The 17,943-nt window shown below is 36.5% G+C and overlaps 4 protein-coding genes across 4 annotated transcripts; all 4 read right to left on the bottom strand.

Moving 5' to 3' along the window:
* Positions 1-1,322: 1,322 nt before the first annotated feature.
* On the bottom strand, positions 1,323-2,463 carry LOC122982302 (P2Y purinoceptor 1-like). The gene has a single exon (XM_044351488.1). It carries the CDS (start codon positions 2,304-2,306, stop codon positions 1,323-1,325), a length of 984 nt encoding a protein of 327 aa, XP_044207423.1. The 5' UTR covers positions 2,307-2,463.
* Positions 2,464-3,960: 1,497 nt separating this feature from the next.
* LOC122982829 (P2Y purinoceptor 1-like) lies at positions 3,961-5,006 on the bottom strand. Its single transcript, XM_044352402.1, has one exon. It carries the CDS (start codon positions 4,968-4,970, stop codon positions 3,984-3,986), a length of 987 nt encoding a protein of 328 aa, XP_044208337.1. The 5' UTR covers positions 4,971-5,006; the 3' UTR covers positions 3,961-3,983.
* Positions 5,007-9,288: 4,282 nt separating this feature from the next.
* LOC122982842 (P2Y purinoceptor 1-like) lies at positions 9,289-10,692 on the bottom strand. The gene has a single exon (XM_044352419.1). The coding sequence runs from the start codon at positions 10,560-10,562 to the stop codon at positions 9,582-9,584; it is 981 nt and encodes a 326-aa protein (XP_044208354.1). The 5' UTR covers positions 10,563-10,692; the 3' UTR covers positions 9,289-9,581.
* Positions 10,693-11,938: 1,246 nt separating this feature from the next.
* Positions 11,939-13,220, bottom strand: LOC122982638 (P2Y purinoceptor 1-like). Its single transcript, XM_044352062.1, has one exon. It carries the CDS (start codon positions 13,143-13,145, stop codon positions 12,168-12,170), a length of 978 nt encoding a protein of 325 aa, XP_044207997.1. The 5' UTR covers positions 13,146-13,220; the 3' UTR covers positions 11,939-12,167.
* Positions 13,221-17,943: the final 4,723 nt, after the last annotated feature.

Raw genomic sequence — 17,943 nt, 5'->3', positions numbered from 1 at the left:
TTTTGATAAATGAAAACTGAAGTTTAACCCTAGTTTAGTAGCCTATGTGTGTGGCACCATTTCTAACATGAGGGCATTAAATATTTAAATTCATTAATTAGAAAATAGCTACAATTTCATTTCTCTTCAACCCTGATCAACAATTATATGCAAATATCAATTTATCCTCCCCTATCTTTACTTAAACCTGAGAAAGTTAGTTGGAAATGTTTAGCACATTACATTTCACCACTTTATATCAGAAAGGCTGCAGTTTTTACTAGTGACCACACAAAGTTTCACACTACATATTGGAAATTATTTCTGTATCATGTAGTCAGCAGAAGTTCTTTAGTGCAGGACTACATGATTACATGATAATTTTACTCACTTTCAGCAAAGTCATTATTTAACAGAACTAAGACAGGCACTGTGTTAGTCGATAAGCTATTAGAGTAACACGATGTGTCAGGTTTCTACTGTCTGGAAGTTTTGTAAGGTTTACCACTTCCTGCAGTAAAGCATGTTCCTATTTTAGATGTGAGTTGATTGTATTGTTCTTATATGTTATCAGTATACATTAATATAACAAGAAATGTTTGATTTGTATGGCAGTGTACCTCTGATTATCTCAAATTTTCTGGTGATCAAATAATTTAGCTTTGTAAATCAGTAATAAGCCTTTTAATAATAACAGTGTTTGGTTTGGATACACTCCAACCAAAAACATTGTTCAAATTTGACAACCCAAATATTGTACTAATTGGTAATGGCCTATTTCAAATCTATAGCAATTATAAATTATGTCTTTAGCATGGATAAAGAGACTTACAGAATACATCTTTTGAAAATAATGGTCTAATATCTTGAGAGTTGATAATGTTTCTCTGTAGATTTCTAGCCACACTAGCAGCATAGCTCTCACTAGCCAGCAGCCACAATGCAGCAGGAACCTCTGTGTGTGTTTGTATGTGAGCAAGTGCACGTACATACAGCGGAGGATGGCGGTGGGGTTGACTGACTGGGAGTGAGAGATGCTTTGCTGAAACATGGTGCAAATTTTACTATTAGCATGAATGAAATCTTTCTTGCAATCTGTTGCAAAGTCAATGGTTTGGTGGTTACAGAAGCTGCATATTGCAAACACAGAACTACTAGGCAAGGCAAGTTTATTTATGTAGCACATTTCAGCAACAAAGCAATTCAAAGTACACTACTACTGCTGAGACAATGAAAATTAAAGGGACAAATATGGAATTAAAAACATAATTTTTACTTTTGGAAACATTTACAAATATATATCAATACTTAACATGTTATTGGAAAAATATATTTATCATGTATTACTCTTCATCTTTTATTTGATTCATGGGCACACTACCAGAGTCTGTTGGAGGTGGACGTCTGAACATCTGACGAGCTCGCTGGAGCAGCTGTCTGAGCTCAGCAGGAATATGTTCATTTCCATGAAGATAAACCAGAGGGTTTAGAGCACTGTTCAGACACACAAGTCCGCGACTTATCTGACGAACAATGTAGACTCCATTAGACCATTCATGGCATTTATGCTGTTTGGACAGAAGTCTTGACCAGAGGTTGAGGTTCTTGAACACATGATCGGGGATGTAACAAACAGAGAAGAGAACAATCAAGATGAACAACAACTTCAAACTTCTCCTTTTCAGTACCTCGTCAGTGGTATTTCTGCGGCAGAGAACAACAATCACATGTCCATAGCAGCCCAGTGTGATGAGGAATGGGATACAAAACCCAGTAAGTGTACATCTGAGGCTGTATTTCAGGTAATCCTCAACATATTTATCAATGGTGGTTTCGTAGCATTCAGTCTTTTTTTCAGATGTCTTGGTGTAGAACATGTCTGGAAGACTTTGGACACTCACCACCAGCCAAACCATGACTGAAATAGCCACAGAGTGGGTGACAGTTAATCTTCCCCTCGCTCTCATTGGATGGACAATGGCCAGGTACCTGTACACACATAAACAAGTAAGGAATCCAATGCTGCCATGTAAATTCAGGTTGAAGCAGAATCTTGTTATCTTGCAGAATGTGTCTCCAAAGATCCAAATCTCCTCCTTAAAGTAGTACACCATCAGAAATGGGAGTGTGAGCAGATACAAAATATCTGCAAGACCAAGGTTCAGAACAAAAACATTGATGTCCCCCAGTTTCTTCCAGTTGTACAGCAAAGACTTCAGTCCCCATCCATTAGCCACCAGACCAACGATGAATACTAAGATGAAAACAGGAGGCAGGAATCTCCTTGGAAAGTCAAAGTTGACACGTTGACAAGTTGTGTTATTCATTGTTGGTGTAATTCCTTCCCTCGGTGAGTGTGTGAAACAGAATAACAGTTCAGCAGTTCAGAAAAGACTTCCTGTTTTAAGCCTTGGCCTCTGAATATTAGATATGTGTTTCTGCACCTACAAGTTTACAGGAAATGGACCTTAAAAATGTCATTGGTTGACTTGTTTGTCTTTTTTTTTTTTTTTTTAACTAAAAATAGAAAGTGAGTACATGGTCAAACCAAGTCACATCTTAGACTACAATAAGTGAGTACAAAAAGTGAGTACATGGTCTAACCAAGTCACATCTTAGACTACAATAACAATATGTACTTGTCTGTCTTTATTTTTGTGACTCCTCTAACAATACCTTTTGATAAATGAAAACTTAAGTTTAACTCTAGTTTAGTAGCCGATGTCTGTGGCACCATTTCTAACATGAGGGCATTAAATATTTAAATTCATTAAATGGAACATAGCTATAATTTCATTTCATCTCATTTATATTCAAACTTGATCATTCAAACTATATGCAAATATCAATTTATCCTCCTCTATCTTTACTTAAACCTGAGAAAGTTAGTTGGAAATGTTTAGCACATTACATTTCACCACTTTATATCAGAAAGGCTGCAGTTCTTACTAGTGACCACACAAAGTTTCACACTACATATTGGAAATTATTTCTGTATCATGTAGTCAGCAGAAGTTCTATAGTGCAGGACTACATGATAATTTTTCACTTTCAGTAAAGTCATTATTTAACATAACTAAGACAGGCACTGTGTTAGTCGATAAGCTATTAGAGTAACACGAGGTGTCAGGTTTCCACTGTCTGGTTGGGTTTTGTATGGTTTACCACTTCCTTTGGTAAAGCATGTTTATATTTTAGCTGTGAATTGATTGTATTGTTCTTATATGTTATCAGTATACAGTAATATAACAAGAAATGTTTGATTTGTATGGCAGTGTACCTCTGATTATCTCAATTTTCTGGTGATCAAATAATTTAGCTTTGTAAATCAGTAATAAGCCTTTTAATAGTAACAGTGTTGTTTGGTTTAGATACACTCCAACCAAAAATGTTGTTCAAAATTTGAAAACCCAAATATTGTACTAATTGGTAATGGCCTATTTCAAATCTATAGCAATTATAAATTATGTCTTTAGCATGAATAAAGAGAGTTACAGAATACATCTTTTAAAAATAATGGTCTAAGATCTTGAGAGTTGAGACTGTTTCTCTGTAGATTTCTAGCCGCACTAGCAGCATAGCTCTCACTGGCCAGCAGCCACAATGCAGCAGGAACCTCTGTGTGTGTTTGTATGTGAGCAAGTGCACGTACATACAGCGGAGGATGGCGATGGGGCTGACTGATTGGGAGTGAGAGATGTTTTGCTCAAACATGGTGCAAATTTAAATATTAGCATGAATGAAATCTTTCTTGCAATCTGTTGCAAAGTCAAAGGTTTGGTGGTTACATAAGCTGCATATTGCAAACACAGAACTACTAGGCAAGGCAAGTTTATTTATGTAGCACATTTCAGCAACAAAGCAATTCAAAGTACACTACTACTGCTGAGACAATGAAAATTAAAGGGACAAATATGAAATTAAAATCATTATTACTTTTGAGGGACATTTACAAATATATACTAATATTTAACATGCTATTGGAAAAATACATTTTTCATGTATTAAACTTCATCTGTGAGTTCTGTCATGGGCACACTACCAGAGTCTGTTGGAGGTGGATGTCTGAACATCTGACGAGCTCGCTGGAGCAGCTGTCTGAGCTGAGAACGAATATCTTCATTTCCATGAAGATAAACCAGAGGGTTTAGAGCACTGTTCAGACACACAAGTCCACGACTTATCTGATGAGCAATGTAGACTCCATTAGACCATTCACGGCATTTATGCTGTTTTGATAAAACTCTTGACCAGAGGATGAGGTTCTTCAATACATGATAGGGGATGTAACAAACAGAGAAGAGAACAATCAAGATCAACAACAACTTCAAACTTCTCTTTTTTTGTACCTTGTCAATGGTATTTCTGCGGCAGAGAATGACAATCACATGTCCATAGCAGCCCAGTGTGATGAGGAATGGCAGACAAAACCCAGTGAGTGTCCATCCGAGGCTGTATTTCAGGTAATCCTCAACATATCTGCTATGGGTGGTATCATAGCATTTCCCAGGTTTGTTTCCAGATGTTTTGGTGTAGAACATGTCCGGAAGACTTTGAATGCTCACCAATAGCCAAACCATGATTGAAATAGCCACAGAGTGGGTAATAGTTAATCTTCCCATCATTCTCACTGGATGGACAATGGCCAGGTACCTGTACACACTTATACAAGTAAGGAATCCAATGCTGCCATATAAATTCAGGTTGAAGCAGAATCTTGTTATCTTGCAGAATGCATCTCCAAAGATCCAAGTACTCTTCATAAAATAGTACACCATCAGAAATGGGAGTGTGAGCAGATACAAAATATCTGCAAGACCAAGGTTCAGAACAAAAACATTGATGATCTTAAGTTTCTTCCAGTTGTGCAGCAAAGACTTCAGTCCCCATCCATTAGCTACCAGACCAACAATGAATACTAAGATGAAAACAGGAGGCAGGAATCTGCTTGTAAAGTCAAAGCTGACATGTTGACAAGATGTGTTATTCATTGTTAGTGTAATTCCTTCCCTCGGTGAATGTGTGAAACAGAATAATAGTACAACAGTACTGAGAAGACTTCCTGTTTTAAGCTTTGGCTTTTGAATATTAGATATGTGTTTCTGCACCTGCGAGTTTACAGGAAATGGACCCGTAAAATTTCATTGGTTGACTCGTTGGTTATTTTTATTAAAACTAAAAATAGAAAGTGAGTCCATGCTCAAACCAAGTCACAGCTTAGACTGCAATGACAGGCTAAGTTTAACTCTAGTTTAGTAGCCTATGTGTGTGGCACCATTTCTAACATGAGGGCATTAAATATTTAAATTTATTAATTAGAAAATAGCTATAATTTAATTTCTCTTCAAACCTGATCAACAATTATATTCAAATATCAATTTATCCTCCCTTATCTTTACTTAAACCTGAGAAAGTTAGTTGGAAATGTTTAGCACATTACATTTCACCACTTTATATCAGAAAGGCTGCAGTTCTTACTAGTGACCACACAAAGTTTCACATTACATATTGGAAATTATTTCTGTATCATGTAGTCAGCAGAAGTTCTATAGTGCAGGACTACATGATAATTTTACTCACTTTCAGTAAAGTCATTATTTAACATAACTAAGACAGGTACTGTGTTAGTTGATAAACTATTAGAGTAACACGAGGTGTCAGGTTTCTACTGTCTGGTTGGGTTTTGTATGGTTTACCGCTTCCTTTGGTAAAGCATGTTTCTATTTAAGCTGTGAGTTGATTGTATTATTCTGATATGTTATCAATATAAGGTCATATAAAAAGATATGTGATTATCTCAATGTTGTCATTAAGAGCTTTATTTTCTGGTGAACAAATCATTTAGCTTTGTAGATCAGTGATAAGCCTTTTCAATAATAACAGTGTTTGGTTTGGATATACTCCAACCAAAAATGTTCAAAAACTTGACAACCCAAATATTGTACTAATTGGAAATGGCTTATTCCCAATCTATTATAAGCAATTATAAATTAAGAGAGTAATAAAGAGAGTTACAGAATACATCTTTTAAAAATAATGGTCTAAGATCTTGAGAGTTGAGACTGTTTCTCTGTAGATTTCTAACCACACTAGCAGCATAGCTCTCACTGGCCAGCAGCCACACTGCAGCAGGAACCTCTGTGTGTGTTTGTATGTGAGCAAGTGCACGTACATACAGCAGGGGATGGCGGTGGGGCTGACTGATTGGAAGTGAGAAATGCTTTGCTCAAACATGGTGCAAAACACAATATTAGAGATCTTTTATGTAAGTATAAGAAGTGTAAATGAGGAAAAAGACATCACCTGCAATAGTCTCGTGCCCCGAGCACCAGGGTGTTGACTGCAGCTCATTTAATGGCCACAAATGTCACTAGTGAGAAGGAATTTCTGACAGAACCTTTAATTCTAATCACAACATGGCATAATGTGACAAAGATGTATGGATGTCATACATTGTTATTTTTTATTTAACATGCACACAGATCCATACCTGCTTTGCATGGGATGTGCGATGACAATAATAGTCCCCTTGAACCTTAGTGCTACTGAGATCTGTCACCTAAAATCACTTTACTTCACAGTAAACTATCAACACTAACATATACCAATATAAATTCTCTGTCAGCTACATTCAGAAACAACATGAGGTACTGAGTATATTGTTGTGTCATGCTGGATGTAGCAGGATCAACAGGAATATATTTATTTATTTTAAAAAATCACCCCAGTAAAGGGACACTTTGTCTCAAATAGGCCAAACGGGCAGGTGCTCAAGCCCCCTTTGACGTCCCTCTTCCAGCCACATTTCAACAGAGGGAAATCTAACAATTTTCAGGCCGATGGCAGCACTGAAGTCAGTCAGTCAGTCAGTCAGTCAGTCAGTCAGTCAGTCAAACTAACCTGCCATCCTTCCACAGGGCCCAGTACAGCGTGCTGCTGCGACTCTGCTCTCTGCATACGGAGAAAACTTCATTCAAAGTACTTTCCAACAGTGAATAATCAGCCATTTAATTTGTGACTTCAAATGTTAATTTACACAATACAACTTCAAGGTGTTTCTTTAAAACCATACAAAATATCTGTAAGACTAAGGTTCAGAAGAAAAATATTGACATGTCCCAGTTTTTTTTCCATTTCTGCAGCAAAGACTTCAATCCTCATCCATTCGCTACCACACCAACGATGAATACTGAGATGAAAACAGGAGGCAGGAATCTGTGTTCAAAGACAAAACTGACACGAGGACAAGATGTGTTATTCATTCTGTCTTCTGGAAAGAAATTAGTTCAAACACTTTCAGTGTAAGAGTTGGAAGGGAACGTGACCAACCATGTTCCTGTTTGAAGCATTGCTGTTTCACATGCAGATTTGAGATCACAGATAAATCTGTGGGTAAAAAAGATGTGCGTGCATGCTTTGTCCATTTGCTTGTTCACAATCACTGCTCATTATCATATCATTTGAAAAGCACAATAGAAAAATGTTTACGACATACCACAGTGGATGTGGTCTCTAGGTTCTTGGAAACTGTGGTGATTTCTAAAAGTAGACATATTTTTTAAAAAGTCTTTACACCGGGGTGAACAGACAGTGGACGTTCACATGACCTGCTTAAGTGTAAAACATGGTTTTATATAGTTAGTGCCATGATATAACAACATTTTAAGGTTGAACATTACAGTCAGAATTTCCATATGTAGCTCCTTATTTGACAGCATGCAGCAAAAATGCCCTGTCAAATTTAAATGAAAATATTTTGGATATGAGCTTTCTTTGGCTTGAAATAAGCAAATTTGGCTGCCAGTGCAGTCAGTGATTTTCACTTGATAGTTTTCTTAAAATGAGTCAGAATGTCCAATTACCAGAAGTGTTAAAAAAGGTAAAACAACAAAACATCACACAGGGAATACCAGTATAGAGTCATGCACACTAAGCGCTGAGCCAACATGTCAACTGACTACTGGTGCAGTGGACCAATAACTTTGGTCCAAACTGACATATCTTATCAACTGTTGGATTGCCATGAAATTTTGTACAGACATTCACGTTCCCCTTATGATGTCTCCCATTGACTTTGGTGATGCCCTGGCTGTTCCTCCACAATGTGGTTGACCTTTTTGGTTTTGAGTGAAATTATTTCGCCAGCTATAGGATGGATTGCCATGAAATCTGGTACAGATATTCATGGTCTCAAGAGGAAGAATCTCAATTACTTTGGTAACCCTCTGACTTTTCCTCTAGCACCACAAAGTATGCACTTATCCATTGAAGTATCTCAATATCTGCTGTACGGATTGGAACAAAATTTGGTACAAACATTCATGATCCCCAGAGGATGACTCTCATTGACTTTAGTGATCCTCTGACTTTTCACCTAGCACCATCATCAGGTCAAAATTTCAATACTTCGATTTACCTGCAAATACTTGCAAAAATAATAACATTCCCATCACCTTTTGCTATACATTGTGTTTTGTACTAATTAAGTCTTATAGTCTTGTTTATTGGTCATTATGAAAATATCACCTTTGATGAAACTTTTGACCAATAATGATTAATTACTTCATAGTAATGTTTGTCCCCACATGTGCTGTAGGCGTACAATATGTGCTATTCTGGTTTATAGTATTTTCATCTGATCATCTGATAATCAACTGATTATTCTGACTATAGGTTTAAATTGCTGAGCTTAAAATAAGTGTCAAAGCATACTGCAGGTCATGAAACAGACATGCCCCTTGTATCTAAGTGAAAACATAACCCCAAATAAGATAAAAATGGCAAATTAAGACAAGGCGAGTGGTATTGAGTTGAATTGAGTCAAACACCCCTGCATAGTCAGTACAATATAATTTGAACTCAAAACAAGTCAGACAAGATTTTAAATCAAAATACAAGATTATCTCACTTTCTTGGAAATAGAGTTTTTGGAGTGCAGCTTTAGCACTTAAAGTACAGTTGCATGATGATATGCATATCATGATGTTATTCATAAGTGTGCAAACAGTTTGGGTGATCCAGTTTTTCACCCACACAAATGAGAAAGTAAGAGTCTCCCTCTGGTGGTTCCTACTTCAGAGAAAACACTGCAAGCCTTTTTGAATAATCATAATAACATATTGAGACTTGAAGATTTAGAGAAGAAGTAATTTATATAAACTTAAACAGTATTCTAATTTGATTAACCTTTTGTTATTTTATTCATTGTTAACTGTCTTTTATGCTAAACATTGTGTCAGTATAATCACACAAATTTTAATATTAGCATGAATGAAATCTTACTTGCAATCTGTTGCAAACTCAAAGGTTTGGTGGTTACAGAAGGTGCATATTGCAAACACAGAACTACTAGGCAAGGCAAGTTTATTTATGTAGCACATTTCAGCAACAAAGCAATTCAAAGTACACTACTACTGCTGAGACAATGAAAATTAAAGGGACAAATATGGAATTAAAATCATAATTGTTACTTTTGAGAAACAATTACAAATATATATTAATATTTAACATGTTCCTGGAAAAGCTGTGAGTTGATTGTATTGTTCTTATATGTTATCAGTATACAGTAATATAACAAAAAACATATTTTTCATGTATTATACCTAATCTGTGATTTGATTCATGGGCACACTACCAGAGTCTGTTGGAGGTGGATGTCTGAACATCTGACGAGCTCGCTGGAGTAGCTGTCTGAGCTGAGCAGTAATTTTTTCATTTCCATGAAGATAAACCAGAGGGTTTAGAGCACTGTTCAGACACACAAGTCCACGACTTATCTGACGAGCAATGTAGACTCTATTAGACCATTCACGGCATTTCTTCTGTTCTAATAAAAATCTTGACCAGAGGTTGAGGTTCCTCAACACATGATAGGGGATGTAACAAACAGAGAAGAGAACAATCAAGATGAGCAATAATCTCAAGCATCTCTTTTTCAGTACCTTATCAGTGGTATTTTGGCGGCAGAGAATGACAATCACATGTCCATAGCAGCCCAGTGTGATGAGTAATGGGAGACAAAACCCAGTGAGTGTCCATCCGAGGCTGTATTTCAGGTAATCCTCAACATATGTCTTATGGGTGGTATCATAGCATTTCCCAGGTTTGTTTCCAGATGTTTTGGTGTAGAGCATGTCCGGAAGACTTTGAACGCTCACCAACAGCCAAACCATGACTGAGATAGCCACAGAGTGGGTGACAGTTAATCTTCCCATCATTCTCACTGGATGGACAATGGCCAGGTACCTGTACACACTTATACAAGTAAGGAATCCAATGCTGCCATATAAATTCAGGTTGAAGCAGAATCTTGTTATTTTGCAGAATGCATCTCCAAAGATCCATTTACTCTTCATAAAATAGTACACCATCAGAAATGGGAGTGTGAGCAGATACAAAATATCTGCAAGACCAAGGTTCAGAACAAAAACATTGATGATCTTAAGTTTCTTCCAGTTATGCAGCAAATAGTTAAATCCCCATCCATTAGCCACCAGACCAACGATGAATACTAAGATGAAAACAGTTGGCAGGAATCTGCTTGGAAAGTCAAAGTTGATACGTTGACAAGATGTGTAATTCATTGTTAGTGTGATTCCTTCCCTCGGTGAGTGTGTGAAACAGAATAACAGTTCAGCAGTTCAGAGAAGACTTCCTGTTTTAAGCCTTGGCTTCTGAATACTAGATATGTGTCTCTGCACCTGCAAGTTTACAGGAAATGGACCCTAAAAATGTCATTGGTTGAATTGTTTGTCTTTTTTTTTTAAACTAAAAATAGAAAGTGAGTACATGGTCAAACCAAGTCACAGCTTAGACTGCAATAACAGGCTAATATGTACTTGTCTGTCTTTATTTTTGTGACTCCTCTAACAATACCTTTTGATAAATGGAAATTGAAGTTTAACCCTAGTTTAGTAGCCTATGTGTGTGGCACCATTTCTAACATGAGGGCATTAAATATTTAAATTCATTAATTGGAACATAGCTATAATTTCATTTCTCTTCAAACCTGATCCACAATTATATTCAAATATCAATTTATCCTCCTCTATCTTTACTTAAACCTGAGAAAGTTAGTTGTAAATGTTTAGCACATTACATTTCACCACTTTATATCAGAAAGGCTGCAGTTCTTACTAGTGACCACACAAAGTTTCACACTACATATTGGAAATTATTTCTGTATCATGTAGTCAGCAGAAGTTCTATAGTGCAGGACTACATGATAATTTTACTCACTTTCAGTAAAGTCATTATTTAACATAACTAAGACAGGCACTGTGTTAGTGTAGAGTTAGAGTAACATGATGTGTCAGGTTTCTACTGTCTGGTTGGGTTTTGTAAGGTTTACCACTTCCTGCAGTAAAGCATGTTTGGATTTTAGCTGTGAGTTGATTGTATTGTTCTTATATGTTATCAGTATACAGTAATATAACAAGAAATGTTTGAATTTTATGGCACTGTACCTCTGATTATCTCAATTTTTCTGGTGATCAAATCATTTAGCTTTGTAAATCAGTAATAAGCCTTTTAATAATAACAATGTTTGGTTTAGATACACTCCAACCAAAAACGTTGTTCAAATTTGACAACCCAAATATTGTACTAATTGGAAATGGCCTATTTCAAATCTATAGCAATTATAAATTATGTCTTTAGCATGAATAAAGAGAGTTACAGAGTACATCTTTTAAAAATAATGGTCTAAAATCTTGAGAGTTGAGACTGTTTCTCTGTAGATTTCTAACCACACTAGCAGCATAGCTCTCACTGGCCAGCAGCCACACTGCAGCAGGAACCTCTGTGTGTGTTTGTATGTGAGCAAGTGCACGTACATACAGCAGGGGATGGCGGTGGGGTTGATTGACTGGGAGTGAGAGATGCTTTGCTCAAACATGGTGCAAATTTAAATATTAGTAGAATGAAATCTTTCTTGCAATCTGTTGCAAAGTCAATGGTTTGGTGGTTACATAAGCTGCATATTGCAAACACAGAACTACTAGGCAAGGCAAGTTTATTTATGTAGCACATTTCAGCAACGAAGCAATTCAAAGTACATTAGTACTGCTGAGACAATGAAAATTAAAGGGTCAAATATGGAATTAAAATCATAATTGTTACTTTTGAGAAACATTTACAAATATATATTAATATTTAACATGTTATTGGAAAAATATATTTATCATGTATTACACTTCATCTTTGATTCGATTCATGGGCACACTACCAGAGTCTGTTGGAGGTGGACGTCTGAACATATGACAAGCTCGCTGGAGCAGCTGTCTGAGCTGAGAACGAATATCTTCATGTCCATGAAGATAAACCAGAGGGTTGAGAGCACTGTTCAGACACACAAGTCCACGACTTATCTGATGAACAATGTAGACTCCATTAGACCATTCATGGCATATCCCCTGATAGGTAAGAACTCTCGACCAGAGGTTGAGGTTCCTGAATACATGATCGGGGATGTAACAAACAGAGAAGAGAACAATCAAGATGAACAACAACTTCAAACTTCTCTGTTTCTGTACCTTGTCAGTGGTATTTCTGCGGCAGAGAACAACAATCACATGTCCATAGCATCCCAGTGTGATGAGGAATGGGATACAAAACCCAGTAAGTGTACATCCGAGGCTGTATTTCAGGTAATCCTTAACATATGTCTTATTGGTGGTTTCGTCGCATTCAGTCACGTTTTCAGCTGTCTTGGTGTAGAACATGTCTGGAAGACTTTGAACACTCACCAACAGCCAAACCATGACTGAAATAGCCACAGAGTGGGTGACAGTTAATCTTCCCCTCACTCTCAATGGATGGACAATGGCCAGGTACCTATACACACTTATACAAGTAAGGAATCCAATGCTGCCATGTAAATTCAGGTTGAAGCAGAATCTTGTTATCTTGCAGAATGCATCTCCAAAGATCCATCTTCTGTCCTTAAAATAGTACACCATCAGAAATGGGAGAGTGAGCAGATACAAAATATCTGCAAGACTAAGGTTCAGAAGAAAAACATTGATGTCCCCCGGTTTCTTCCAGTTGTGCAGCAAATACTTCAGTCCCCATCCATTAGCCACCAGACCAACGATGAATACTAAGGTGTAAACAGGAGGCAGGAATCTGTGTGTAAAGTCAAAGCTGACACATTTTGTGTTATTCATTGTTAGTGTAATTCCTTCCCTCGGTGAGTGTGTGAAACAGAATAACAGTTCAGCAGTTCAGAAAAGACTTCCTGTTCTAAGCCTTGGCCTCTGAATATTAGATATGTGTTTCTGCAGCTGTGAGTTTACAGGAAATGGACTCGTAAAATTTCATTGGTTGACTCGTTTGCCTTTTTTGAGAACTGAAAATAGAAAGTGTGTCCATGCTCAAACCAAGTCACAGCTTAGACTGCAATAACAGGCTAATATGTACTTGTCTGTCTTTATTTTTGTGACTCTTCTAACAATACCTTTTGATAAATGAAAACTTAAGTTTAACTCTAGTTTAGTAGCCTATGTGTGTGGCACCATTTCTAACATGAGGGCATTAAATATTTAAAATAATTAATTAGAACATAGCTATAGTTTAATTTCTCTTCAAATCTGATCAACAATTATATGCAAATATCAATTTATCCTCCCCTATCTTTACTTAAACCTGAGAAAGTTAGTTGGAAATGTTTAGTACATTACATTTCACCACTTTATATCAGAAAGGCTGCAGTTTTTACTAGTGACCACACAAAGTTTCACACTACATATTGGAAATTATTTCTGTATCATGTAGTCAGCAGAAGTTCTATAGTGCAGGACTACATGATAATTTTACTCACTTTCAGCAAAGTCATTATTTAACATAACTAAGACAGGTACTGTGTTAGTTGATAAACTATTAGAGTAACACGATGTGTCAGGTTTCTACTGTCTGGTTGGGTTTTGTATGGTTTACCGCTTCCTTTGGTAAAGCATGTTTCTATTTAAGCTGTGAGTTGAATGTATTATTTTGATATGTTATCAATATAAGGTAATATAAAAAGATATGTGATTATCTCAAATGTTGTCATTAATAGCTTTATTTTCTGGTGATCAAATCATTTAGCTTTGTAAATCAGTAATAAGCCTTTTAATAATAACAGTGTTTGGTTTGGATACACTCCAACCAAAAATGTTGTTCAAAAATTTGACAACCCAAATATTGTACTAATTATTCAGATCTATAGCAATTATAAATTATGTCTTTAGCATGAATAAAGAGAGTTACAGAATACATCTTTTAAAAATAATGGTCTAAGATCTTGAGAGTTGAGACTGTTTCTCTGTAGATTTCTAGCCACACTAGCAGCATAGCTCTCACTGGCCAGCAGCCACAATGCAGCAGGAACCTCTGTGTGTGTTTGTATGTGAGCAAGTGCACGTACATACAGCAGGGGATGGCGGTGGGGTTGATTGATTGGAAGTGAGAGATGCTTTGCTCAAACATGGTGCAAAACACAATATTAGAGATCTTTTATGTAGTTATAAGAAGTGTAAGTGAGGATAAAGACATCACCTGTAGTAATGTTGTGCCCCGAGCACCAGTGTGTTGACTGCAGCTCATTTAATGGCCACAAATGTCACTAGTGAGAGGGAATTTCTGACAGAACCTTTAATTCTAATCACAACATGGCATAATGTGACAAAGATGTATGGATGTCATACATTGTTATTTTTTATTTAACATGCACACACTTGATCCATACCTGCTTTGTGTGGGATGTGCGATGACAATAATAGTCCCCTTGAACCTTAGTGCTACTGAGATCTGTCACCTAAAATCACTTTACCTCACAGTAAACTATCAACACTGACATATACCAATATAAATTCTCTGTCAGCTACATTCAGAAACAACATGAGGTACTGAGTATATTGTTGTGTCATGCTGGATGTAGCAGGATCAACAGGAATATATTTATTTATTTTAAAAAATCACCCCAGTAAAGGGACACTTTGTCTCAAATAGGCCAAACGGGCAGGTGCTCAAGCCCCCTTTGAGGTCCCTCTGTGCATGTGCCTGACCTTGTCAGTGGTATTTCACAACACAGAATGAAAACTTTGAAAAATTAAAGTTTTGTGAAGGTTTTAAAGTTTGAATGAGGTCTGCTTTCACCAATCACACAATAGCAAAAGACAAACGATCGCGACAAAGTCAACTTCTCCAGCAGCATCAGGGTGGCAATCTGTTCCAGCCACATTTCAACAGAGGGAAATCTTGCAATTTACAGGCCAATGGCAGCATTGAAGTCAGTCAGTCAGTCAGTCAGTCAGTCAGTCAGTCAGTCAAACTAACCTGCCATCCTTCCACAGGCCCCAGTACAGCGTGCTGCTGCGACTCTGCTCTCTGCAGATGGAGAAAACTTCATTCAAAGTACTTTCCAACAGTGAATAATCAGCCATTTAATTTGTGACTTCAAATGTTAAGTTACATGATACAACTTCAACGTGTTTCTTTAAAACAATACAAAATATCTGTAAGACTAAGGTTCAGAACAAAAATATTGACATGTCCCAGTTTTTTTTCCTGCAGCAAAGACTTCAATCCTCATCCATTCGCTACCAGACCAACGATGAATACTGAGATGAAAACAGGAGGCAGGAATCTGTGTTCAAAGACAAAACTGACACGAGGACAAGATGTGTTATTCATTCTGTCTTCTGGAAAGAAATTAGTTCAAACACTTTCAGTGTAAGAGGTGGAAGGGAACGTGACCAACCATGTTCCTGTTTGAAGCATTGCTGTTTCACATGCAGATTTGAGATCACAGATAAATCTGTGGGTAAAAAAGATGTGCGTGCATGCTTTGTCCATTTGCTTGTTCACAATCACTGCTCATTATCATATCATTTGAAAAGCACAATAGAAAAATGTTTACAACATACTACAGTGGATGTGGTCTCTAGGTTCTTGGAAACTGTGGTGATTTCTAAAAGTAGACATATTTTTTAAAAAGTCTTTACATCGGAGTGAACAGACAGTGGACGTTCACATGACCTGCTTAAGTGTAAAACATGGTTTTATATAGTTAGTGCCATGATATAACAACATTTTAAGGTTGAACATTACAGTCAGAATTTCCATATGTAGCTCCTTATGTGACAGCATGCAGCAAAAATGCCCTGTCAAATTTAAATGAAAACATTTTGGATATGAGCTTTCTTTGGCTTGAAATAAGCAAATTTGGCTGCCAGTGCAGTCAGTGATTTTCACTTGATAGTTTTCTTAAAATGAGTCAGAATGTCCAATTACCAGAAGTGTTAAAAAAGGTAAAACAACAAAACATCACACAGGGAATACCGGTATAGAGTCATGCACACTAAGTGCTGAGCCAACATGTCAACTGACTACTGGTGCAGTGGACCAATAACTTTGGTCCAAACTGACATATCTTATCAACTGTTGGATTGCCATGAAATTTTGTACAGACATTCACGTTCCCCTTATGATGTCTCCCATTGACTTTGGTGATGCCCTGGCTGTTCCTCCACAATGTGGTTGACCTTTTTGGTTTTGAGTGAAATTATTTCGCCAGCTATAGGATGGATTGCCATGAAATCTGGTACAGATATTCATGGTCTCAAGAGGAAGAATCTCAATTACTTTGGTAACCCTCTGACTTTTCCTATAGCACCACAAAGTTTGCACTTATACACTGAAGTATCTCAATATCTGCTGTACGGATTGGAACAAAATTTGGTACAAACATTCATGATCCCCAGAGGATGACTCTCATTGACTTTAGTGATCCTCTGACTTTTCACCTAGCACCATCATCAGGTCAAAATTTCAATACTTCGGCTTTTGCTATACATTGTGTTTTGTACTAATTAAGTCTTATAGTCTTGTTTATTGGTCATTATGAAAATATCACCTTTGATGAAACTTTTGACCAATAATGATTAATTACTTCATAGTAATGTTTGTCCCCACATGTGTTGTAGGTGTACAATGTGTGCTATTCTGGTTAGTTATAGTATTTTCATCTGATCATCTGATAATCAATTGATTATTCTGACTATAGGTTTAAATTGCTGGGCTTAAAATAAGTGTCAAAATATACTGCAGGTCATGAAACAGACATGCCCCTTGTATCTAAGTAAAAACATAACCCTAAATAAGATAAAAATGGCAAATTAAGACAAGGCAAGTGGTATTGAGTTGAATTGAGTCAAACACCCCTGCATAGTCAGTACAATATAATTTGAACTCAAAACAAGACAGACAAGATTTTAAATCAAAATAGAAGATTATCTCACTTTGTTGGAAATAGAGTTTTTGGAGTGCAGTTTTAGCACTTAAAGTACAGTTGCATGATGATATGCATATCATGATGTTATTCATAAGTGCGCAAACAGTTTGGGTGATCCAGTTTTTCACCCACACAAATGAGAAAGTAAGAGTCTCCCTCTGGTGGTTCCTACTTCAGAGAAAACACTGCAAGCCTTTTTGAATAATCATAATAACATATTGAGACTCGAAGATTTAGAGAAGTTTTTATTTAAGTAATTTTTAAAGTTTTTTTTTGCATATATAAACACAATTTTCCACATGTACAAGTCTGAATTATACTCAGATGACAACAACAGCATGGTCATATATAAACTTAAACAGTATTCTAATTTGATTAACCTTTTGTTATTTTATTCATTGTTAACTGTCTTTTATGCTGAACATTGTGTCAGTATAATCACACAAACTTAAATATTAGCATGAATGAAATCTTACTTGCAATCTGTTGCAACGTCAAAGGTTTGGTGGTTACAGAAGGTGCATATTGCAAACACAGAACTACTAGGCAAGGCAAGTTTATTTATGTAGCACATTTCAGAAACAAAGCAATTCAAAGTACACTACTACTGCTGAGACAATGAAAATTAAAGGGACAAATATGGAATTAAAATCATAATTGTTACTTTTGAGAAACAATTACAAATATATACT

This window comes from Thunnus albacares, chromosome 5 (assembly GCF_914725855.1).
Source record: "Thunnus albacares chromosome 5, fThuAlb1.1, whole genome shotgun sequence".
NCBI classification, from domain to species: domain Eukaryota; kingdom Metazoa; phylum Chordata; class Actinopteri; order Scombriformes; family Scombridae; genus Thunnus; species Thunnus albacares.
This window is presented reverse-complemented; position numbering and strand designations above follow the sequence as displayed.

Coding starts and splice junctions, on each gene's coding strand:
- LOC122982302 (XM_044351488.1), bottom strand. CDS start 2,306: ATGAATAACACAACTTGTCAACGTGTCAACTTTGACTTTCCAAGGAGA.
- LOC122982829 (XM_044352402.1), bottom strand. CDS start 4,970: ATGAATAACACATCTTGTCAACATGTCAGCTTTGACTTTACAAGCAGA.
- LOC122982842 (XM_044352419.1), bottom strand. CDS start 10,562: ATGAATTACACATCTTGTCAACGTATCAACTTTGACTTTCCAAGCAGA.
- LOC122982638 (XM_044352062.1), bottom strand. CDS start 13,145: ATGAATAACACAAAATGTGTCAGCTTTGACTTTACACACAGATTCCTG.